The following is a 25787-nucleotide window of genomic DNA, read 5'->3' as shown; positions in this document are numbered from 1 at the left end:
AAATGAGACAGTCCCTCACTATTTCTTTTTTTTTATTGGTTGAATTATACAATAATTCATTTTTTACAGATATGATGATATGGACCAACTTGACTGAACCATATAGTATTAAACAATGCTAATTCCACATGTTCAGAAAGGAAGTAATTGTTGATTCACTCAACAGGGAGAAAATTGGAATATTTCATATTTCACATCATAAAATACAAAATGGTGGATTTTTATAAAATTGCCCTTTGGTTAAGTTAAAATTTGATGTTGAAGACGCCAACACCCCTGCCATCGCCGCTGCCTTCAAAAACACATAAAGGAACACTTACATGTTTACCTATCCTGATAAAAATCAAAGGGAAAAAAGCGAAGAGAAAACAAGAAAGAGAAAAAGTTCAAAAATTAAAAAGAAAACAAAAATGTCTAGTCAAACAAGGTAAACTAAAATAAACCACAAACAATTTACATACTATTAATATACCTATGTCACTTCATAACAGCAATGAAATGTAACACAGTGAGTCCCACAAAAAACGAAACCGAGATTTATCGATTATTTATCATAACTTAATCAAAAATACAATCGACAAATGACCTACCATTGTAATGCTTCGAATCTCCTTTTTCATCTGAAATTACTTAGATTATTTCTCATTCACGCATGAGTGAGCAAAAACAATTTGAAGAGGGGATACCAAAAAGTCATTTGGCGGGCTGTATCTGGGTTTCAAAAAGAAAACCACATTTTTAAAAAGTTCAATATCTGCTCTTTAATTTGATATCTCAATTACAGAAACAAAGTTCTGGTTATTTGAAATAAGGCTTGAATTACAATTATTTCATAAAATTAAGAGGTTCTACAGGATAGCATTCAAACTCACTTGACACTACGTTTTGTTGATGACCAGCCATGCATTAAGTCTTTTGTTAACCGTGCTTCTGTGGGAAACCGGTGAAAACACGGTTATTAATTGAAATTATGGAAATACAAGCATTGTTTGAGGGAACATAACTTTTATACTTCTTGACCATTTTTTATGATTAAGGTATCAAATAAAAGAGCAGATATTGAACTTTTTAGGCATGTGATTTTCTTTTTGAAATTCAGATACCCCCCACCAAATGAGTTTTTGGTATCCTTTCTTCAAATTGTTTTTACTCAGTCATGCGTGAATGGGGAATAATCTAAGTAATATCAGATGAAAGAGGAGATTCTAAGCTTTACATAGGTAGGTCATTTGTCTATTGTATTTGTGATTAAGTTATTATAAATCATCGCTTAATCTCAGTTTCCTTTTTTCTGGGACGCACTGTAGAATACTCAACCATGAACAATAGGACGGGTTACAATGGCAAATAATACTGAAGTTGTCTAGTCTGACCAACAGTCAAATAGCCATTATGTTTCAAACAAGAACATGGCACCATGTAGCGTACATAAGAAGCGCAAAGTAAATATTTCCTTTGGTATAGATTACTACAAAATCTAATCCAATTGCCTGTTCCAAGATCTTTAACATTGCTTTGACAAGATCCATTTTCTACTACTAATTTTGTCATGTTGCACTTCAGTCCAAGCAGTACATGGATACTAAAGTATGAATTGGTGAAAAGTTTATTTACCTGAAACGACCTAATATTTTAACTACATGTACAACTTCGGCTCATGATCATTTGGTCTCGTATAAGCTCATTCAACCAAAAAGGCTTTAGCCTGAAAGTAAATCAATTACATAATAATGAGAGAAATAATTGGATCAAAGAGTTTACTAATTACAAGTGAAATGGGAATAGACCATCTAGGTAAATGTCATAATTAATGATTTGTATTCTCATGGCCTGGTTTAAATTTTGATGAAGGTTCATATACAAATAGCCGAAAGACACAAGGATGATGGTACAAGATTTTGCATGACACGAGAGAAAGTTATGCTCTATTCAACGAGGCGTAAATAGAGAGTCTTTCACGGAATCTGAATTTTGGTACCATTGCATGAATTGGAATATTCACTATTTATGTTGTACAATGTTTCAGATGTTAGCAAAAAATATGAATACGTACTGTAGAGAACAATAGATCCTGCTGTAATACAAGAAAATGAGGAAAGAATTATTGAGAGGAAGAATTATTGCAAGCAGAAAAGCAACATCCCTGAGCAACATGCCTAGCTAATGATGATCCAAGTGTGATGTATTGAAATACATTGAAAATTAGAGTCCAGTCTCAAATACAAAGTATAACAACTTATCACTTTTCAATTACTGAGTCTACATAAAAAAATTGAATTTTACAGATAAGTAGTTTTGGCACCTCTCTACGTAACATTGCTTATAAAGAAACCTGTGAATGATTCTCTAACAATTTGGTGATTGCCTGCCAAAGAGGTAAACAAAAATATCCCTTCCTGAATCTTTTTGCAACATTCCATTTGTGGGAAATGAATTCACACTTATTTTTTTTTTTCATTTTAAATACTCAATATTTTCCAATTATTTCATAGACCAGACCTTTTTAATCTGGACACTTGGATTGTAAATTTTACCCAAGATAAATAATGAAATAAATTCCAAAGGTAGATAATATTCCCGTAATTTCCTTTGCAGTTGAAGAATTCAATACAATACATCAATGCAGTAGTCCTACTGTACAGAGCTGCCAACATTTAAAAGTAAAAAGTAGTCATCCAGAAGCTTAACCCTAAGAAGACTGGGGGGGGGGAGGGATGATTCTACGCATAAATTAGCATAATTAATGAGCAATTAGATTTTTCGCAGAATTTGATATTATAGTTTTGTAGTTCATGCCATGGGTAATGCGCATGCCAATTTTCGTCACGATTGCGCGATCGATGGCCGAGATCATAAGGGGGTGGAGGGTGATTCAGCCCCCCCCCCCCCCGTCTTCTTAGACGTCAAAATAGCCCAGTCTATTTAGGGTTAAGTCATAATTTTATATGTGCCATGCAATATTATGAATTTCTTTGAAGAGGGCATGCAAAAAACAGATTCCTTAAAAAGAAATGAATACTCTTTCTTTTAAGGCTCAGATTCAGAATCAATGTCTGGTACTCCCTCTTTTGCGTAAATCCATGATAAATCCATGACGAAAGCAAACCACCATATCAAGTATTCAGAGTGATGTGAAGAATAGATGCATGATCATGCGAATAATGAGCATCATTGGCCATCTTCAGATGACTTTGCCACTGCCAAATGTATTACTACATAGTAATGTTAACATACTTATTTACCCTCAAAAGTGTAATAATTATGGTCAAAAGTATAATGGCATAATTTGACATGAAAATCATTAATATAATGCTAACTTTTTCTTAATAGTTGGCAGCTCTGAGTACATACATGATTAAAATGAAATTGATACTGCCTGACAGTATGTACAAACTTAGATACACTTCCTGATCACATGTTATTAACAGAAATCAATTTAAGTTATACATGATTGGTACTCACATTTACTTAATGAATTCTGCTTTTTCACAGGTGTCATCAAGTATAATTAAATGATGTCCAATTTAAAAAAAAAAGCAAACAGAATATACAAAACAAAAAACTCATAAAAAGAGACAAGACTAATCTATTAAAACATAATTTACAGTAAATAAATCAATGTGGCACTCAATTATTATTAAGTTTTGAAATTGAAATACTGTAAATAAAGCAATTGGCACAGGCAAAATTTCAAAGGCAATGACATAAAATCGGTATTACACTAAGTATTATCAAAGGAAACCAAAAGGAATGTAAGTAATACTTAGAATGAAGTGTGACACCATAAAAAAATGTCAGATGATTAAAATACATGAAGAAATATGAAAGAATTTCATACACATTTAAAATTTGAAATTCATTGAATTCTAATGAAAATGTGTTACCTACGTAAGATAAAAGTCATAAAAGCTATGACAAGATTTTTTGGAACATGATAAATTATGTGTCTCATATTACACATAATGCACTTGTATTTTCAGCCTTATCTGTTAAGAGCACATCCACAGTGAACATATGCCTTGCCAATATCCTTATAAGCATGGACTTTGTTTAAGAAAGTGAATAACTTTGGAGTCCAGTTTTACTTTGTTGAACACAACACTGCATAGCCGTGGTTCACAGGAAACATAATGGTAATAATACTGCCATGATTAATACCATTTTGTTTTTTTTATATTTAGCTGTAGAGCCCTGCTACCATGGTATTTACAACTGATAGCAAATTTACCAAGGAGTATTAGGATCCTCACCATACAACCTCAATAAGAGTAGCATCCCAGATTTTTAATCTTAATATTCACCCAGGACTCAACCATTATCTAAATCCCACCAACAGTATCTATACCCGAACATAGATCAGTTGCTAATTCTGGGACTAGAAAAACCTGAACCTGGTCATAGAACAGTGTCTACACCTGTAGTTACATGTAGAACAGCGTCTATCATAAATTAGAAGTGCTGTAAAACATAGATTGAGGACAGTGCATGCCCAAGACCAGCTTCCAATTCGTAGCCCATATAGCAAGATAACCAAATGAAGCCAATGAACTTGCTCACACAGATACTGCCTTGCCTCTGCATCTATTTTTTATCGTAAAGTTGCATTGCATTGAGACGCCTTGCTTTCAGACATGCTGCTTCTACAGCCTCTATCAGACATCGTCGGAAGCCACCTTTCTCCAGTTCATGGATGGCATCAATGGTGGTCCCTGCCGGGGAACATACTTCATCTTTGAGTTGGGACGGGTGTTTACCACCTGTTAATACCATCTTGGATGAGCCCTGCATCGGTAGAAATAGAAATTAACCTATCAAACATTAAGTTATGATAGCAGTTGGGCGTTTCATATAACTAGTCCTAAGTTACGAATAATGATACATGCGACTGAACATGTTCTTAGGTGTCAGCTACATAGGGATATATCATTTAGAACAAGAAATGGCCACCAGTTGTGAGTTAAGCCATTGGTAACTTAAGAACAGGTATGTGAAATACCCACTAGGATTGTATTGTGTAAAAGTAAACTACCCCTTGAAACAACAGTGAAAGAATCTAAAAGTAAAATTGTCAAATGAAAAAATATTAATTTGAAATGCATTTAACTCGACCATGCTTCAGGACACATGGTTTTGGATCTTTTTTTTTGCAATATGAGGTACAGACTCCTTTCAATCAGAACTGCATATGAAAAGAAATAGTCAAAGAATAATAATCACTTTTACTTACCAATAATGCCTGAGCGCTAAGTTTGATAGCAACATCTCGAGGTAGTCCCATCTTAACTCCTCCATCTGCTAAAGCATCAATGGCCACATATGCCTGTCAACAGTTATAACAAGAAAGATTACTTCAAGAAGGCTGGATGAAAGGCACAATCCTAACAAGGCTTTGTTCCAGTATGATCAACTGACATCAAAATAGCATCTTGCAGTGTACTTCTACTACATATCACGTTATGCAAACATGAAGTACAGAGGGCAGTATTTGTCTATAAATGGACTAAGTAGTGTACATACAGATATTGGCTTAACTTCAGATTCTGAACTAAAGTTCATGTGGTGTATGGTCTCAGAATTGAACACAATATTTTTTTGTTGCATCCTTGAAAAATGTTAATGCTAAGTGACTGTGAATGGTTCATTTGATATACACTTCTATTTTCATTTATAATGCATTATTAATGCTTGAAAGTCTCCAGCAAACGAGCTACTTATTAAAACAATGTACAATGGAGAAAAAAAGAAAACCAAGTACTACTAATATTGTTTAATCAAACTACAAGGACAGGCAATGCTGCAAAGAAAATGCTTAAATGCTCCAACATGCAAATATTCAAAGCTGATGGTTCACCAATGCTTGAAACATCAGCGTTCTACATGTAACCTATCAGAATTAAACAAGTTCTAAAGGCCTGGTCACACTGCCCGAGCGTTGTTGGAGCGGTCGTGGAGTGGTAGGGAGAGAGGGTCGAATTTCGCTCACAAAATTGGGGAAAAAAAATCGAAAAAACAACAACAAACAATCGAAATAAAAAATGGTGAATGGTAGCGAGCGGTGATGATTTTTGCTCTCCGCTCCATGACTGCTCCAACAACGCTCGGGCGGTGTGACCAGGCCTAAGTTACAGGGCTGCATAAAATATTCAAGTAACTTACATATGCAGGTCCACACCCACTGACTGACATAGCTGCATCTATGAGTGTTTCATCCCCTTCTAAGCAGATCCCTAGCTGAGAGATTAATGACTGGAACATTTTCCCATCACCCTCCTGGACATTCCTACCAACTGAGAAGATGGTTGCACCCTCCATGATAATAGATGGTGTGTTGGGCATGGCACGGATCACTCTTGTCTCATCCGGCAAGCTCTGCAAGGAAAACAAAACACACAAAAAAAATCCAGAAATATTTGAATCGATATAAAAAAAAGCAGCACAATACGCTGAGAACATTGAACTTTCACTATATTTCAACTTAAATGAATGTTTCGCATAATTAAAGAGATCATCTAAACAGTCAAGAGTTGTCATAAATCAGCAAAGGAAAGAAAAAAAAAACCCTCACATACTGTAAATTTTGGGGAAAAGGAAATAGTAATATATCTGCCTCACACTCAGCTCAAGCCATTTCTTTCAAATTTTCATTTCCCCTCCAGGTCAATTGTGAGTATATTACAGCATTGTGTGACAAATCACTATTATTGGATTGTCATGTCATGATATCAAAGTTGGTGGTTGTATACCCTGCACCTCTACAGCTGGTCATAAATGCATCAGTGCTCAATAATCTCTGAACAGCCAGTTTGAATTTTGATTTTAAATGAGAATATTTTGCGTTCATCTGGTAAGTAGAGAGCATTTACAAGCAGCCAAAGAAAAAAAAACCTAAACATTTATACAGAATTAAAAGTTTCTCATATCCAGCTGGTATAAGGGAAGCTATTATCTATTATATCCAGCTAAAAAAAATGGCAAAATTATTAGTCTTTCAAGCTTTTCTTCGTCCTGGAGCTGAATATTTAACTTATGATGTTTTGGATGTTTCACAAAATCGTTTGGAAGTAATACATATGACTTTATGCATGACTAGTTGCCCTTTCTTGTGATAAATAACACATCCATACCTAACTTCGCACCTTTGAACATGTTCCAGTTGTGCATAAAGGTGATCAGAACAATATGAACAGTTTTAACAAACATCCACCATGACTGGTGATGAAAACTCATACAGCATATCAATGTAGACATGTAAAACTACTGTTTAGTGTGTGATGTGTTGATTGCGATGTAAGGAAGGGCCCTATCATAGGGTATACAATGTCCCTTAACCTCTTGCATTCATTTATTACCTACTAAAATTCAAAGAAAATCACACTTAATACCATTTTCTCGCTGACCAGACGATACATACGGCAAGACTTATTATTTTCTCAACTTCTCAACGATTGTTCTATATCGACTTAATAAAAATCAGTACGCTGTAAAATGGTATGAGTGGAAGTGATATAAAACAAATATACAATGACCCATTCTCGGAACAGGCTTAACTATTCGCACTCAGGAACATCACATAGTACTATGTGATGTTCCTTCGATGCGAATAGTTTTAGCCAGATCCTTGAGTGTCATTGTATATTTGTTTATTATTGGCTTCAGTACATGAGAACATATTTAATGATCTCACAAATATAACTTTTAGGCAGCCAGTCCTTACTTTGCAACCAGATCTTGAAAACTAGGTTGATAATGCATCATACTCTGTATCTACCAATTACATAGGCAGGCCTTGTCAGGAGCAGTCATTTCTAGGAGATATTTCCTAAAAATAATACAAATGGGGGAACATCCCTCAAATTTCAATAATAAAATGCTCTATTTTTTGATAGACTCAAATATTCTTACTCAATCTTACACTTTCTAAGTAGTCTAAGGTGATGCCCGCTGCTAGTGATATTAAGAGGTGGTCTTTCTTGATATGTGGGGAAATCTCTTTCAGTACCCTTCCAACAATGTTTGGCTTGGTGGCTAAGAAAATGGTATCAGCAATCTGGAGGAGTTGCTCATTATTTGTGGCAGTCTTGGTTCCCAAGTCCTATAAGAAAATGAAATAAAAGATGCAAGTTTTCTGTAATTTGATGTCAGGATGAACATTTGCTTTTTTTTAAGGAGCTGGTGGCATCTTGGTCATTTGAATGCCATACAATAAAACAATCCTTTATCATTAGCTATTCTTTATACTGAGCAAAATTGAGAGTGATTAATAAAAATTATACTTGCTTATAAAGCGCTTAATACTTACTTTGTCAGAGGTCTCTAAGCGCTCTACAGTATATCCAGCATAATTACCTTGGCTTTAGCAGTGCATCTATGACATGCGCTGCATTTCAAGAAATAAATTCCTGCCAGGTACCCATTTACCTCACCTGGGATGAGTGCAGCACATTGTGGATCAATTTCTTGCTGAAGGAAATTACGCCACGGCTGGGATTAAATCACACTATTAACTAAAATCATTAGAGACATGCACAAAGCATCTACAGGAGAAGATGAAAATAATATCAGTATGTAGCATTAAAGTTGAATATTATAAGCATGTATATAACTAAGACAAAAAATGAAATGCATTACACACATGGATAGTTTCACATCAACTTTAGAAAATTTGTAATTAAAAATAAATGAAACACTTAGAATAGGTAAAGTGTAGTTCCTAACAGAGATTTAGTGTATTCATTCAGACTATGAGATAAAATACAAAAATGGACTTTAGATGAATTTATCATTAGTATTTGTTAATGTTTCAATTCAAACAATGGTTCTAGAGATATCTTTTTTAAACAACTAAAATATAGGGCCTAACATAGACAGGAATCATAAAATTATAATGGAATTCAATCAATACCACGATGTGAGAGCGAGAGAATCGTGATCTAGTGGTTACGACTCTCGTCTTTCAATTAGAGGGACGTGGGTTCGAATCCCAGCCATGGCGTGTTTTCTTTCAGCAAGAAATTTACCCACATTGTACTGCACTCGACCCAGGTGAGGTGAATGGTACCTGGTATGATTTATTCCTTGAATGATTTAGCGCCTATATGGTGGCCTAGCTACAGCTGGGGTAATAATATGATACCAAGCATCAAGCGCAGTAGAGTATATAGTAGCTGCGCTATATAAATAAACCATATTATCATTACTATTAATACATTTATGTTGTGAGTTCGTCCATGCAACACTGGATGGGGGTGGGGGATTTGCCGCTGGTGTGATTGTCACACCATATTTCAACTCTTTCAAAAATCGTTTCTAATGGATAATTCTAAAGGGAATTTAAAACATTTCAATAAATGGCAGTGAAAATAAGGTTGATGTCTTGCTTTTAAATCCTTCCTCTCATTTTTTATTATAAATTTTGAAAATGATTGATGTTGATTTTCAATTTGTATGTTACTACTTTAACTCACATATTTATGAATGCAATTTTTTCAAGTAAATCAAAATAGCTTTTAATAAAATATATAAATGCTAGTCAGAAACTTTCAAAAAGAGAACATATTGATAGGACACATTAAAGAATATCAACCCATTCAGGTAACACTGGGAAGATGGGGTGAGAATAAACAGTTATGACAGCCCTGACTATCTTCAATCTTTAAGAAATCGGGGAGCGGGGGAACAATGCTTAGAACACATTGCAGCATTACACCTCACTGTTGAGCTCAAATAGCAAGCATTTCATCTCTTTGATAACCAGACTGTATATTACAAAATATGCTTTACATAACAATTAATAATACAGGCATTTTAATCCAACCTGTTTTTCAATATAATGCAAGTGAAAAAATATGTATAACTTACTGATAATACTTTAAGATTGTGGCTGGCTGGATCACTAGCTACTATTCTTTCTGCAGCAACAGCATCTAAAATGTAAACAAAAAATAGAGAAAAGAACTTTTTGTTTCAATAGCAAGCTGTAAATGTTAATAGTTGATAAACACACATAATTCAAAATAGCCGCCAAAGGCTACACCAACATTAAATTTACAAAGACTGATTATAATCAATTGGTATTTATAGAATCATGTCTGTGAAAGAATAAATGACTATTTTTTGTTTTCAGATTCAGACTTGAATGCATGGATGTTTGTACCAATCTGCCTGTCAAAAAAGAAAGTTAGGTACAGGAAGAAAACTAAGGAGCAAACATCCACTCTCAGGTTTTGCGAACTGTGAAGTTTGCCCATCCTAGTAGCAGTAAAGAGCCAGCAACAACACACATGCAGTCAAACCTCTGCAATACCTCATACCCCCCCATCATTCCAAACAGTTTGAGAAGAGTCATTTACACAGACACCTTGCAAAACCCTGAGTATGTTGGGTCTGATAACAGAACGGAACTGCCCCTGGCAGTCTTGCATGCATTCTGCAATAAACTGCAACAGCAGTGTTGATGTGACATTGAGTGAAAATATCTGATATTCTCTCTCTTCAAAATTTACAGTTTGAACTTGGTCAACTGTCATGTGAAACATTTTACCAGCCTTAAGAATATTAAAGGAAACGAATCAATGGATTTGAACTATTCTTAATTTTGGGGTAAAATATCAGTCTTCATTCCATTATGTTTTAACGTGAAATGACACTTGACTTTCATTCAGTGACCAGACATTTTTTCACATAATTGCTGATATGTTATACTTTAGCTTCAAAGAATATGAAATGAACTGTAGTTTAAAATGTGCATTTTAAAATTTTCATCTTTTATGACAAGATCGTACATTAAGTGCAATGTACATTGATCTCAAATGACCTTTGACCTTGTAACATGTGTTTGGGGTCTGGTGCACAAGCATTCAAAACAAGGGGTGTTGGTGTTGTCACAACCAATTCCTGATTTCAACACCATACATGAATCCACCCATTGTGTATCCAAGCTCTCACTCGATTATGACATTGGATTGTAAAGTTAATCCAATAAAATTGTTAAAATATGGGAAAAAATCCTTTAAAAAGCTGAAATTCTGATTTTAGTCGGGAGAATATCATGCCTGGTTATCGATATATTGGTGCTGATTTTACATGTTTCCACTGTTTTTTTTATACTGGTTTAACATAGTATGAGTTGAGAGAGGATTGGCCAGTAATTTTGATTTATCCAAAATTTATTGAAAGTTACTGTCATTTTATCTTGTTTATTTTCAAAACAACTACTAGCCCAACAGCCAACCAACTCTGAGAATTTATGCTTGCCCATGGCCACACGTCATCATCACTTGTGCCAGGCAAGCGGGTTTGTCACCCCCTGGTTATCTTGCTCTCCCAGATTCCTGTTCATGAAGAACAGGAAAATATGATCTACATTCTGCTCAAACTTCAATGAGGCTGGAGGCTGAATCGCTGTATCACCATTGACCAGTCTTTCAATGCCACCCTTTTCCTTCAAAATCAGTGTTTATGATACTGTTACGCAACTTGCTCTTACGCATTACATATTAAGTAACACGTGCACGCCCAGCCCTCAGCCTCGTCCAAAACTGAAAAATGCACCCCTTACTCACTCATTCTATGAAAAAGGTTATAACTTTGTTCTAAGTTATTCCTCCATGTGGTGAAATAAGGTTGGCAATGTTTGGCTTATTTACTCTTTTTATTTGGGACAAATGCTTGATTTTTTTTGACACTGTCAGGTTCCAGTATGGCAGCGAGTCCAAACTTCATGCGTGTCCATACTTCGCGGACGGTCATTATCTAAAAAAACTAGCCAATACCCTTAAAGTCTGACATCATCAACATGAAAAGCGACCTAAAATTACCCTTTGGTGAAAGTTTCTTTAGGATGAGTTCAGTATTCATGAAAATATTGGCAAAAGATCGGCAAATTTGTCACTGCAGGAGCCCGTTTTGAAGAAATAAACAAGCATCACGATATCACCATTTTGCAAGCAGAAATCATCAAAAATGTGAGTTAAATATGATACTGATTCCATAGAATTTTGCCATCAATCTGATAAAAATATTTCACTTTTTGAGCTTGAGTTTTTGTTTAAATCTCCACAAAAGCTTTGGTGCGCGAAAGTTAGGTTACACTTTTTCTGAACAGTTTTCCAGCACAGCCCGCATTCGCTGATCGGAATAGAATTTTGAGATCGCGATACCGGCGAAACCCCTTGACCTTCTTTACATTTTCGTCCATGATTTTATAGTTTACAATCTTGCCGTCAATGTGGTAACTATTTCTTGAATTGGTTTTGCATAAATTATGAATATTCTGTGAACAAAATTAAGCCTGATGAATATTTTTGAAAAGTGCGCGAAGTTTGGACACCCCATCATACATCTATTTATCATATAAATTTGCTCTTATTAAAGTAAATTCAATTTTTTAATTATTTTTTCTTAAAATAGAGATTGAATAACTACAATTGCCTTGCCATATATAACTTCCACCAATAGAGGGCATTCACAAAAATATGCCCAAAATTCAAGTTTTTGAGTGCTCTGGAGAATACAAAAAAGTAAATTGCAACTGTATGGAAATTAGTATTTTTGGTCACAAAAGTGATATTCTAATGATTTTTAAATTGCGTGCTGTGTACAGCATAGGCATACCATAGTCTTGCCCCGGGGACCCCGACACGTCTTCAGTACGTGTTCGGGCTGCCGCAGTAAACCATAGTCCTACCTGTAGATTCCCCACAGGCAGGATAGTAATGAACCCTCGGGTGTGTGCTGTCGCCAAGCGGAAGACAAAGAAATCAAGATGGCGACGTAAACACGGCCGTATAAGCCCTTCCCATCTTTTCATAACAAATCTCTCGTTTTTTTAATGAATTCTTCTTTAAAAATGAAATCAATATCGCAGAAATGTTGGAAATGAAGTTGGACCCCATGAACATGTTTTAGGGCTAGATCTTTTAGAGGGAAAGTAGAATTCTCGGGGGCGAAAGTTTCTGGTTTTGTACCCATATGTGGAAAAATATAAAGGTAGGACTAGGAGTGCAGGCGTTAGTGACCATATGTACAGTATATGACTTTCACTCCCCAAAACGCCCCAGGCTAGCCAGGCGTTAGGGGAGTAACCCTACCTACATAACGTAGGTAGATGAATTTACTCCCCAGACGCCTCCAGGCCAGGCTAGCCCCGCGGAGGCGCGAGGCAGACTGCCAAGTGCCGGCCAATGCAATGATGACCCTAGACCAAAAGCTTCGGTCTCTGTTAATGTTGGTTGTTCAGCTTCAGCTGAACTCCGTTGGCTTCATTCACCAAATACAGAGACCGAAGTTCTAGCGCGATCTGTACAAGGGACTCAATGGCCATGTTTAAGATCGGACAAAACAGGGAAGTGAATTTGCGTGACAGCCGAGGTAAGTCTGTTTTTGTTCCTTTTAACTTGATTTATCTCCGTTTTTTGGCAATTAAAAAAAGGGAATATTAATTTGCATTTTGGTTGCAATAATTTTCAATTTTTTTATTCATTAAAGACAAAAATTGAAGAGCCCCGACGGGGGGATTTTGCATTGCAAGTCCCCTAATGGTGGCTGCACGATAGCGAGCCGTCTGTGTACGAGGAGAAATAAAAAAAAAATGTTAAAAAACTCCTCGAAACAGACGGCTGCCAGCTGTCTATGATGACCCTAGACCAAAAGCTTCGGTCTCTGTTTTGTTGGTTGTTCAGCTGAACTTCGTTGGCTTCTCTCACCAAATACAGAGACCGAAGTTCTAGCGCGATCTGTACAGGGGACTCAATGGCCATATGTTTAGAATCAGGGACAATCAGAGTTGTCCCACCCATTACGAGATTTTTTTCTCACAAATTTGCATCTATTTTTCCGTAATTTCGAAATTTCTTGTAAAGATTTTCTAGAGATATGGTCTGATGGTAATGTTCTTCACTTTCTATTACTTTTTTTTCGCTGAAATAAAAAAAAGTGTAATTTTAGGCGTTTTTCGACAGCTCGCGATTCCCATAGGCGCGCGTGTATTAACTGTGTCGGTGCTCGGCTCGGCCCCGCTCAATAACTGGCTTGACTTTGTGATCATTTCTCCTCAAAGTACCACTTTTATCGCAGAAGATGGACTTTGTTGTATTCCATTACCTCCATTTTCTCATCACAAGGATAAAATTTGGTGTATTTGCACGATTTTGATCAAGTTTTCACCTTTTTCTCTCTGGTCGCAAGAAGCGAACAACCGATGAACGGTCCGCTGCTCTTTATCGTAATTCTCCGTAGCTCGGCCGCCTAAACTGGCGGGGTGGGATTCAGACCGAATCCACAATGGAAGTGGGCGTGCACAGCAAAGAGCTGAGCTTGACTGAGTGAGAGTGAACTCGAGTTTGAAGCTTGGCAGTGTCGTATAGGCTCTGCCTTTTTTTGTAAATATATATTTTTCAATTTTTTCTACATTGATTTTCCCTGGTTTCGAGCTCTAAGATTGTAATGATATAATTATGCTTCAATTTCTTTGACTGAGTGTGACTATGGTGTGGATGTTTGAGTTGCTCAAAAATATTTTTACGTGGGTGGGGGCTCGGGGCGATTTCACTCTTGCCCCCGAAATGCGAAAAAAATATATTCGGGGTGTAGCTGTGTGGGCATGCCGGGCTGAGGCTAGCCATCAATATTTTTTTTTTTGAGAGAGAGAGGGGGGGGGGGCTTAATTTTTCACTTTAAATTGATCATTTTTAGGCCTTTTTTTTCCATTTTATTTTTAATATTGAATTTCCGTGGTGTAGAGTTGAGTTTTAAGTTGCAATAATCAATATGCTTTAATTTCTTTGACTTTGAATGTGACTGTGGTGTGGATGTTTGAGTCGAACAAAAAATACTTTTACGTGGGTGGGGGCTCGGGGCGATTTCACTCCTGCCCCCTAAATGCGAAAAATATTCGGGATGTAGCTGTGTGGGCATGCCGGGCTGAGGGTAGCCCTCAATAAAAAAATGTTGTTTTTTTTTGGGGGGGGCTTAATTTTTCACTTTAAATTTATTATTTTTAGGCCTATTTTTTGTACATTCTATTTTTCATATTGAGTTTCCCTGGTGTAGAGAGTTGAGTTTTAAGTTGCAATAATTAATATGCTTCAATTTCTTTGACTTTGAGTGTGACCGTGGTGTGGATGTTTTGAGTCGAACAAAATACTTTTACGAGCTAGGGTGGTGGCTCAGGGCGATTTCACTCTGCCTCCGAAATGTGAAAATGATCTAAGTGTATCTGTGTGGGCATGTCAGGCTGAGGGTAGCCATCAATTAAAAAAAGTGTTTTATTTGGGGGCTTGATTTTTAATTAAATTAATTATTTGTATTTTTTACAGGATTTAAAATAAAACTGATTTACTTTCTTTAATTTCATTTCTTGGTCTCAAGGGTGGATGTCAGGCTGCCGGGATGGAATTCAGCCACAATTGCCAATGGAAGTGGACATACTTGTACAGTCGTGAGCTTGGAGACTGAAGCCTTGCCCTACAGCTTAGAATATTTTTTAATCAAGTTTTAGGCCACTCAGTCTTATTCCCATTTGAAATATAATCAGGGCCGGATCCAAAATTTCCCTACAGGGCCGGGGGGCATTTTGTCTAGGAATTTTTGACAAAAGGTCTTTACTGCCAAATCACAGTAATTTTTTCTCAGGAAAAATTTGACAAGCAAAAAAAAAGAAAAAAATGTTGTAAGTTGCCTTTTCAGTACTTTTTAAGGGGGCGAATGTGCCCCCTCCCTCGATTCGCCACTAGAACTTATGTCCATATTATTTAGTTTTAATTTTTACAGGAGGAAAGAATACCAAATTAAATAAGTTTTATGTTTTGCATTTTTACCAATTATTGTTTATTCAAGTAAAATGTATTGTTCCAAAATGCATCACCTAATTAACTTGTTTGAATTTAAAATGCAAACCTGAATAAAAATGAATTATGAACTTTGAATAAATAGAAAATAATATGTTATATTCTGTAAATTGTAATATTTTCAAATCATATTTTATCTCCATTCTTATCTTATCATTGTCTCCCTTTCTCATTATGTTCATCACTCTCATTTCAATTAAATTTATATTCTATTACTGGAATAAAAAAAGACAATACTCAACAATGAAACATCGATCAATAGAAAAAAAACAAAGAAAAAGAGGGAAAATACAAAGAAATGACAGGTACAAGGGGGGGGGGGGGTAACAACAAGTCATTCTTGTCTGGGTTTTAAAAACAGGAGAAGAGTCGTCAATACAATATTGCAAATAGCAACTATGAAGAGGGTTTGGTTTTTATCAATAATTTTTGCAGTTCCTTTGGAGTGATGTTGTTTTTGTTTCACCCATTCTAGAAAGTGAACTTTGTATCTAACACTAAGTTGCCCTAGTGTTGTTTTCCAATCTACATTTTCTAGTTCCTTGTATCATGTATGGATGAAATCATTTAAGGTGTACCAGTTAGAAAATTGTTGACTTTTGGTATATATTTACATTAATCATGCAAGTTGCAGGTATGATCACCTTCTCAATGACTCTTAAGACAAGCTTCTGCAATTAATAAAATATATTGTATTTACTAGATAATTTGAACAACTGGACCAAATTGTGGCAAGATTAATGAGCTATATATAAGTGACAATGGGGAACCCGAGGTTGATAATGATATGATTTGAGCAAACTAAACAATAAAAATTTGATCAAAATCGGATAAGGAAAACAATATTATCGCTGCATTTTAAAGAATGATTTGTATTTTTCTGGTGAAACAGGTCTGGCGTTTCTTCATGGATATTTAATATGCAACCTCATACATGATGTCATATCCTCACTTGTTCTTTGTATTTTATTATGTGAAATTAGATTAATTTTTTAAAGTTGAATTCAATAACCCCACTATTTGTTATCAGATTTTTATGAAATAAGCACTTTGATATGTGAATGTTGCTATGTCTACATTATTCATATATAAATATTTTCATCCCGGAGCATCCCTTTAAATGATTTATTTATTATTTCTTTTTCTCGAGAAAGAGTATAGTCTCTACAATAAAACAAGTGGAATGCCTCTGGCGGTCTCACCTGCATCACGTGATTCAATATAACAGTAGTGCTGACTTTGAAAACTACTATATACAACTCGCACAAGATGTTCAGTGATACTGGGTTACTCTTATTTCCATGTCTTATGAAATATACCAATACACTTAAAGAGATATGATGGTAATTCAACAAATACCCCCAATGTGGCCAAAGTTCATTGACCTTACATGACCCTTGACCTTGATAATGTGACCTGGAACTCGCTGCAGGATGTTCAGTGATATAAGTTATGCTGTCATTTAATAACCGAAGGTTATTAAATGACAGCATTAAGATTTGATGTTGATGCTGCTGTCGGAAAAGCGGCGCCTATAGTCTCACTCTGCCATCACGTACGTGAACCACCTATAGGCTATGTATCAACTCAGTGGAGCCCGCCATTATAAAAGCCCTCTCGCGGTAGGTCGCCAAGCAATCTTGTTAGCGACGCATGTGAGCACCGTCTTGCTCACTCTCCAAAATGTATGCGATATTAAAATCCTAAAAACTAATGGAATCGTTAAAATTTAGTAAGGCTATGAATACTTATCATTTACATTGACTATCAGTGTATCAACCTATATCAGATTTACAAGCAAGTGTGGATAAGATTTCGAATTACCAGTAATTTTGATGAGTGATACAATATGCCAAAATTTATGAAAATATATAGCGTAAATTTCATATAGCATTTCAAAATCGTTATTTTCAATATCTTCACAATTTTTCATTGTTTTAAAAAACATCTTATTACTTTAACTATAATTTTTCCGAACTGATAACGTTGGTAGGCTATTTTCTCCATCGCTTAAAATGGAATGTCGGGCTTTCGAAATCAGGTTAATTTTTGTTATATTTCTAAAAGAAAATCGTTAGATTCGAGCTACTATACCATTGTTCTCCCGAAGAAGGGTTATCATCTCATAATGTTGTGTAAATGATACATAACAATAAAACTTACGAGTGTAGCAATCCATGTTGGATAACATTTTTCAGTATGAGTTTCGTAATGAAGAGAAAAAATAGGTTCATTCTTAGCACGCGAGCCGCAGAATAATAAATTTTAGCGTGTGCAGACAGGGCTGATCGCCTTGACTGTCCGTTCGGATTATCCAGTCCGATACCGCGTCGGGTTGTATATTCCACGTACCTTTCCCCTTGCGATGACCACTGTGCAGTTTTAGTGTTTAATTTTGATACTCAATCTGTGAAATTAATAGTTTACCGATATCTAAAAATGCTTGGAATATACCTGACACATAAATTATTTCATTTTCGGTAATTATTATTTCTTTCCTGAATTACAAAAAAGTCAAACTGCCTAGTGTCAAGAATGTGTAACATTGACTGTATAAAATTACAACATTATCAAGGTTTGGGAAATATCTTGTTAAGTTTGCCCAATGTCATCAGTATCTCACGGTATATGTTAAACAGAAAATATAGAACAAGTGTATATTTTGTAAATTCCACGGCCACCTATACCATCATGCGACATATATGAAACCGACGTGCATGGCCGCCGGGGGGGGGGGGTACTCAAATTATTTTAAAATCAAAGTAATAGCAATTTTATAGATCTGCAATATTCCTATCCATGCTCTCGTGATAATGACTTAAAATCATGGTGAGTTGCAATGGGGAGGGGTCGATGAGGGATACTGAAAAGGACCAAAATGAGATTGCAGGCCGGTAGAAATAAGAGGGGCAAATATTAATAGGTTAGTTTTATTGGGAGGAGAGCTTGACCATAACAGAAGGGAAGGAATAATATGAGACGGTTGAAATTTAGATTGGGAGAGCTGATCTTTGAGATATAAAATGTCACAAACACAAAAACAAAAAAAGAGAGAACAGGGAGATAGGAGGAAAGAGAAGCTCTTGCAATAAAATATATCAAACAGGCACTTGTCTGGGGCGAAAGTGAGTGATGATAACTTATGCCCGCCCCCCCCCCCTCCCTCCACTCCCTAGTCAATCTTGGTAGCAGAGACACCGAGAAGATGATTGATGAAAAAGGGGCTGTTGGGACCGGAGAAAAAAATCAGTAATCTTGAACAGGACAGCTTGAAACTTATAGTAGGATCCTCATATTGTATAGAATTATAATTATGATAAAAGGTAAAATTCCACGATAAACAACAGGAATTAATATTAGAAAATAAGGTTATTTGAAAGAGAGTGGGAAAAGGACCCCCCCCCCCCTTTCTCCCGATCCGCTTGAGACACCTGAACCCGGCTCCCGGCCCTTCCTCTTCTTCTGTATATACCATCTCTTTAAGTTCGTGAGGCGGCCGTGGAATTTACAAAAAAATACAGTTGTTCTATATTTTCTGTTTAACATACAGTGAGATACTGATGACATTGCATGGGCAAACTTAACATTATATTTTCCAAATCTTGACAATTTCTATCATGATTCTTGACCTATAAGATTGACGTTTTGTAATTCATGCAGGAAAGAAATAATAATTCTCGAAAATGAAATCATTAATATGTGTCAGGTATATTCCGAGCATTTTTCGATATCGGTATTTCACAGATTGAGTATCAAAATGAAGCACTATATAACTCTACAGTGGTCACTGCAAGGGGACAAGGTACGTGGAATATACCACCCGACACCAGTATGGGACTAGATAATCCCGCGCGACACACCAGGGGATCAGCCATGTCTGCGCGCGTTAAAAATTATCGTTCTGCGGCTCGTGTGCTAAGAATGAACTTGATTTTTCTCTTCATTACGAAACTCATCCTAAAAAATGTTATCTAACATGGATTACTACACTCCTAAAATATATTGTAATGTATCATTTACACAACATTATGAGATGATAACCCTCCTTCTGGCAAACAGTTGGTATCGTAGTTCGAATCTAACAATTTTCTTTTAGAAATATAACAAAAATTAACCTGATTTTGAAGGCCTGCCATTTCCTCATAAAGCCGAGAAACAGTAAACAGTAATCTATCAACGTTATCAGTTCGGGAAAATTATACTAAATGTGATAAGATGTTTTTTAAAGCAATGAAAAATTATGAAAATATTTAAATTAAGGATTTTGAAATGCTATACAAAATTTACACTTAACTCAATTTTGGCACTTTGTATCACTCATTAAAATTGCTGATAATTCGTAATATAACCATCACTTGCTGGTAAATTCGGTATGAGTTTGTACACCGATAGTCAATGTAAATGATAAACATTCATAGCCTTACTAAATTTTAACGATTCTATAGGTTTTTAGGATTTTAATATCGCAGACATTATGGAGAGTGAGCAGAACGATGCTTACATGCGTTGCTAACGGGGTTGCTAGGCGCGAAAATCCGATTTAGCTCCGCCCATTTTTTACACTGAGTTGGAGGGATTCACGTACGTGCCATCCAGGTGAGACAAAAATCATGACATGCAGTGATGAAAAATAAAGCAATAAAACGAATTTAATCAAAAAGAAAAACCACATGCTATGTAAAAGAAATTCAATTTAAAATCATAAATTCGTCATTTTTATTGAATGAAGAATTTAATTTATTTATAATTGGAAAAAAGGATTACCCCTATTTTCTTTCAATGTAACCAAAATACTTGTAGGGCCTAATATGATTTTTCATCACATGACATGATTTTGAACAAAAATCAAGCATATTTTTGGGTTATGTGGGACGGAATCTACATGTGCTTCGGACATTTCTTCAAAAAAATCATCTTCTTATTCTCTTCACCATCCCCACACCCTCACCATCCTCCCCCCCATCCTCCCCTTGGCGCCAAACTGTCCGCAAATTTGGGGGACCACAGGCTTAAAATTTGACAAACATTAAAAAAGGTTATCGCCCAAATGTAGGGTAATTTTTAACCCCAAAACAATTGACAAGAAAAAAGAGGGGGTTTTCAATAATAAAAGGTCATTTAGTCCTAAACACATGTATCATTTCAATTGTGAATGATTCATTATTTTGTTCTCCATGAAGAAAAATAGTAGGGTGGACATTTGGTATTGTGTCCCCCTATTTTTGGTAGGGGGACACGTCCCCCCCCCCCGATTTCCTCCCATAATCATCCCTCACATCCTCGTCCTTCTCACCATCTCATGCACCCCTCTTATCAAGAGTCATCATCTCTCTTATTTATATCCCTCATGCACCTCCTCTTCCCTCTCATCATCAAGGCCCACCCCTTATCATCGCCATCCCTCACATCCTCATCTCCATCTCTTTCCCTTTGTCCCTCTCATCATCCCCCCCCCTCATCAAGAGTCATCAAAGATCCTCATCCCTCTTATCATCACCATCTCTCACCTCCTCGTCCCTCTCATCAAGGCCCACCCCTCGTTATCGCCGGTATGCTATCATCGCCATCCCTCACATCGTCGTCCCTTTTACCCTATATCCAAAACTCTGCTCTCTACACAAAGGAAACTCAATATAAAAATTAAAAATGAAATTGGCATGCCCACACAGATACACCTAGAACATTTTCACATTTCGGGGGCAGGAGTGAAAATGCTCGGAGCCCCCATCCACGTATTTTTTGTTCGGCTCAAACATCCACACCACAGTCACACTCAAAATCAAAGAAACTGAAGCATATTAATTATTGCAACTTAAAACTCAACTCTCTACACCAGGGAAACTCAATATGAAAAATAAAATGTACAAAAAATAGGCCTAAAAATAATAAATTTAAAGTGAAAAATTAAGCCCCCCCCCAAAAAAAACCAACATTTTTTTATTGAGGGCTACCCTCAGCCCGGCATGCCCACACAGCTACATCCCGAATATTTTTCGCATTTAGGGGGCAGGAGTGAAATCGCCCCGAGCCCCCACCCACGTAAAAGTATTTTTTGTTCGACTCAAACATCCACACCACAGTCACATTCAAAGTCAAAGAAATTAAAGCATATTGATTATTGCAACTTAAAACTCAACTCTACACCACGGAAATTCAATATTAAAAATAAAATGGAAAAAAAAGGCCTAAAAATGATCAATTTAAAGTGAAAAATTAAGCCCCCCCCTCTCAAAAAAAAAAAAAAAAAAATTATTGATGGCTAGCCTCAGCCCGGCATGCCCACACAGCTACACCCCGAATATATTTTTTTCGCATTTCGGGGGCAAGAGTGAAATCGCCCCGAGCCCCCACCCACGTAACTTATTTTTGAGCAACTCAAACATCCACACCACAGTCACACTCAGTCAAAGAAATTGAAGCATAATTATATCATTACAATCTTAGAGCTCGAAACCAGGGAAAATCAATATAGAAAAAATTGAAAAATATATATTTACAAAAAAAAGGCAGAGCCTATACGACACTGCCAAGCTTCAAACTCTAGTTCACTCTCTCACTCAGTCAAGCTCAGCTCTTTGACTGCACGCCCACTTCCATTGTGGATTCGGTCTGAATCCCACCCCGCCAGTTTCGGCGGCCGAGCTATGGAGAATTACGATGAAGAGCAGCGGACCGTTCATCGGTTGTTCGCTTCTTGCAACCAGAGAGAAAAAGGTGAAAAACTTGAACAAAATCGTGCAAAATACACCAAATTTTATCGTTGTGATGAGAAAATGAATGGACATGATGGAATACAACAAAGTCCATCTTCTGCGATAAAAGTGGTACTTTGAGGAGAAATGATCACAAAATCAAGTCAGTTATTGAGCGGGGCCGAGCCGAGCACCGACACAGTTAATACACGCTCGCCTATGGGAATCCCGAGCTGTCGAAAAACGCCTAAAATTACACTTTTTTTTTGTTTCAGCGAAAAAAAAGTAAAAATGTGAAGAACATTACCATCAGACCATATCATATGTCTAAAAAATCTTTACAAGAAATTTCGAAATGACGGAAAAAATAGACGCAAACTTGTGGAAAAAAATCTCGTACTGGGTGGGACAACTCGGCCCGCGGTCCGAGATGTCCCGTGGTCCGAGTTGTCCCGTCCCCTATATATGTTTATGTACTTAAGATCGCATAAAACGGGGAAGTGAATTTGTGCGACAGCCGAGGTAAGTCACTGTTTTTGTTCCTTTTAACTTCATTTTTCTCCGTTTTTTGGCAATTGATGCCAAGCAAGAGAGAAGCTCTGGAGAGTCTGGTCACTATAATTTTCAAAATTTTTATTCATTAAAGACAAATATTGAAGAGCCCCGACGGGGGGATTTTGCATTGCAAGTCCCCTTATGGTGGCTGCACGATAGCGAGCCGTCTGTGTACGAGGAGAAATAAAAAAAAATGTTAAAAAACTCCTCGAAACAGACGGCTGCCAGCTGTCTATGATGACCCGTGCCCGGGCCGCGCCGGCCCGCTCCGAGTCCAGAGATGCGAGACCTCTGCAGTCTGCCCGCGTACCGGCAGCAGCTAGCAGTCGCGGAATTCCAATTTTCGAGATTTTATCATACGTACTTGCAGCCAAAAGCCCCTTTGTAATTGTTTGGGCTATTTTCCCGGCTCCGATGAACCCAACTGTGCCAAGTGACATGGTGAGGTGACTCGATGAGATCCTACAAAATGATGTTAAAATACTACGATTCAGCTTAATCCAAAACGATTGCGCAATTTCATCACTCAAATTGCGGTACGTGGTACGTCCACGTGGTTCATGGGTTCCTTTGGTTCATAGTCTGTAAAAACAAACTTATTAAATGTTATATGTATAGTGTGCGCCGGAGTGTGCGTCCCCCATAATTAGTATACATCTCTATGGCGTCCCCCCACCAAAAAAAAATGTCCCTCTGACATAGAGCCGAATTAATTCCAAAATATATAGTACTCTCAATTAAATGCAGTAGAAAGCCCATTAAACAGAGGTGCATTAATTTTAGCCCATTCCCAAGTTTAATTGCTGCATTATTTCTGCATTGTTGTCTACATGGCATGTGGCCCATTTTTATATCCAGGATCTGAGCCCCTGAGCAGGGACATTTCCCTAATCAGGCGCGGATCCAGGAGGGGGCCAAGCCGACCCCACCCCCCTATTTTTTGGCAACCTGCATAAAAAACTATACTCTTTAACTTGATAGATCAAACAAGAAAAACTGAACATAAAGAAAAGTAAGAAAGAGGTATTATACCCATGATGTGTATTTTACAGCCTCGTAACGGCCGGCCCGACCCGACAAGAAAAGGTGAGGGGAAGAATTGGAAAACTAGACTTTATATTAAAAAAATTTCGCTCGCGCTTCGCGCTCGCATTAATTGCATGTGTAATGAATCCCATTCAAGAGGATTAAATGGCACTTAATATATACAGTTCTGAAATCAATTTGCACACAATATTTTAGCTCGCATATCAAGCTTTCTTATTTTGTTTGAATATAAAATGTTCAGCTCGCGCTGCACTCTTGCATTGTTTTATTTGTGAGATACCTATCCTCTTTGGAAATTCTTACCAAAATTTCTCAAAATGCCCCTTTATCATGTCAGTATTTCAAAAATTTAAGCTCGTACTTCGCGCTCGCATTTAATTGTTGTTCTTTATTTAAATAAAAACGCGCTTAGACTGTCTAGTTTTCAGGTCGGAATATCAAAAATTTTGAGCTCGCGCTCCGCACTCTCATTATTTAATTGGTGATACTTGTATCCTCTTCGTTAATCACTAAAAACAGTCGATCCTGATTGAGTCCCTTTTTACGTTACTATATTAAAATTTCGGATCGCGCTTCACGCTCGCATTGATTAGTTAGATACTTATCTTTGTTCATGATTATAAAAACTGCTCAGAATCTTCAGGTCTAAGGATGATCGACATATGAAAAAATTAGAGTATCGATATATCGTAAATATGAGTATAGTATCGCATACCTGTTTATTAACATATCCTTATCTACCTTGTTTATAACAATAAATACTAAAACTTCAGTCTTTAGTTAGGACTACCCCCTAAAACACAGATTTATAGCGGCCAATCGACAAATATGTTGATGAAAATATTTTTCGCCCCCCCCCCTTTTGGCGAAAGCTGGATCAGCCCCTGCTAATCCCATCCAGGCTCATCAAATCATGAACTTGGGGACAAGAAACAAAAAAAAAAAAATGTTTGTTTGATGATTGATAAGGGGAATCGGACTAGTGCACGTACCAACTTGAAGCAGATGTTCTAGTCTAAGCTGAACAATGAAGGGGAATCCACATTAGTCACACTTGCAAAAGGGAACTTTACCAGTGAGGGAAAAAAAGGGAATATTGAATTATTGACTTGACATCAGCAGCTCATCAACTAAAAAGTTAATGAAATAAGTTAAACATGACTCCGACATTACCTGTTTATTATATACCCAGGACCAAAATCCAGTCAAAACCAATTGAAACCAGTTGGCCAACTGGTTTCAATATGGAAATTGGAACAACTGGTTCCAATTGAAAACCAGTTACCAGTTGGTTCCAGTTAAAACCAATTGGGCAACTGGAACCAGTTGGCAATTGGTTTCAATCGGTTTTCAATTGGTTCCAGTTGTTCCAATTTCCCCATTAAAACCAATTGGAGGTAACTGGTTTCAATTGGTTCCATGCATGCAGTTGAAACCAATTGGAGACAACTGTTCAACTGGAACCAATTAAAACCAATTGGTTTCCAACTGGATCAAATTGGAACTTCCAGTTGGAATGAACTTAATTAGTTACAAATTAATTAGCATTTGCACTAACTATTGCTTATGCCAACACAGAAGTAGTGTTTTTTGTCTATTAATACCAATGTAAAGGGCAAAATACAGACTTTCATATGTATATTCATAG

General features: G+C 36.7%; 1 protein-coding gene across 1 annotated transcript; it reads right to left on the bottom strand.

Annotated features, from left to right (window-relative positions):
- Nucleotides 1-2889: 2889 nt before the first annotated feature.
- Nucleotides 2890-23614, bottom strand: LOC121422765 (pyrroline-5-carboxylate reductase 1, mitochondrial-like). The gene is made up of 6 exons (XM_041617949.1): nt 23457-23614; nt 9859-9923; nt 7913-8092; nt 6157-6369; nt 5228-5320; nt 2890-4782 (listed from the first exon to the last, which is right to left on the bottom strand). The coding sequence occupies exons 1-6, from the start codon at nt 23530-23532 to the stop codon at nt 4582-4584; spliced, it is 828 nt and encodes a 275-aa protein (XP_041473883.1). The 5' UTR covers nt 23533-23614; the 3' UTR covers nt 2890-4581.
- Between the last annotated feature and the right edge of the window lie 2173 nt (nt 23615-25787).

The sequence above is a fragment of the Lytechinus variegatus genome, chromosome 1 (assembly GCF_018143015.1).
Source record: "Lytechinus variegatus isolate NC3 chromosome 1, Lvar_3.0, whole genome shotgun sequence".
NCBI lineage: Eukaryota > Metazoa > Echinodermata > Echinoidea > Temnopleuroida > Toxopneustidae > Lytechinus > Lytechinus variegatus.
Note: the sequence above shows the minus strand (reverse complement) of the source record. Positions and strands in the feature narration are given on the sequence as shown.

Bases quoted from the DNA above. Each gene is read 5' to 3' on its own strand.
- LOC121422765 (XM_041617949.1), bottom strand. From the start codon at position 23,532: ATGTCACTTGGCACAGTTGGGTTCATCGGAGCCGGGAAAATAGCCCAA. The intron at 5,321-6,156 runs GTAAGTTACTTG...AACTGTTGACAG, and splicing joins GTGGGTGTGGACCTGCATAT to GCATATGTGGCCATTGATGC. The intron at 4,783-5,227 runs GTAAGTAAAAGT...CTACCGATGCAG, and splicing joins TTAGCGCTCAGGCATTATTG to GGCTCATCCAAGATGGTATT.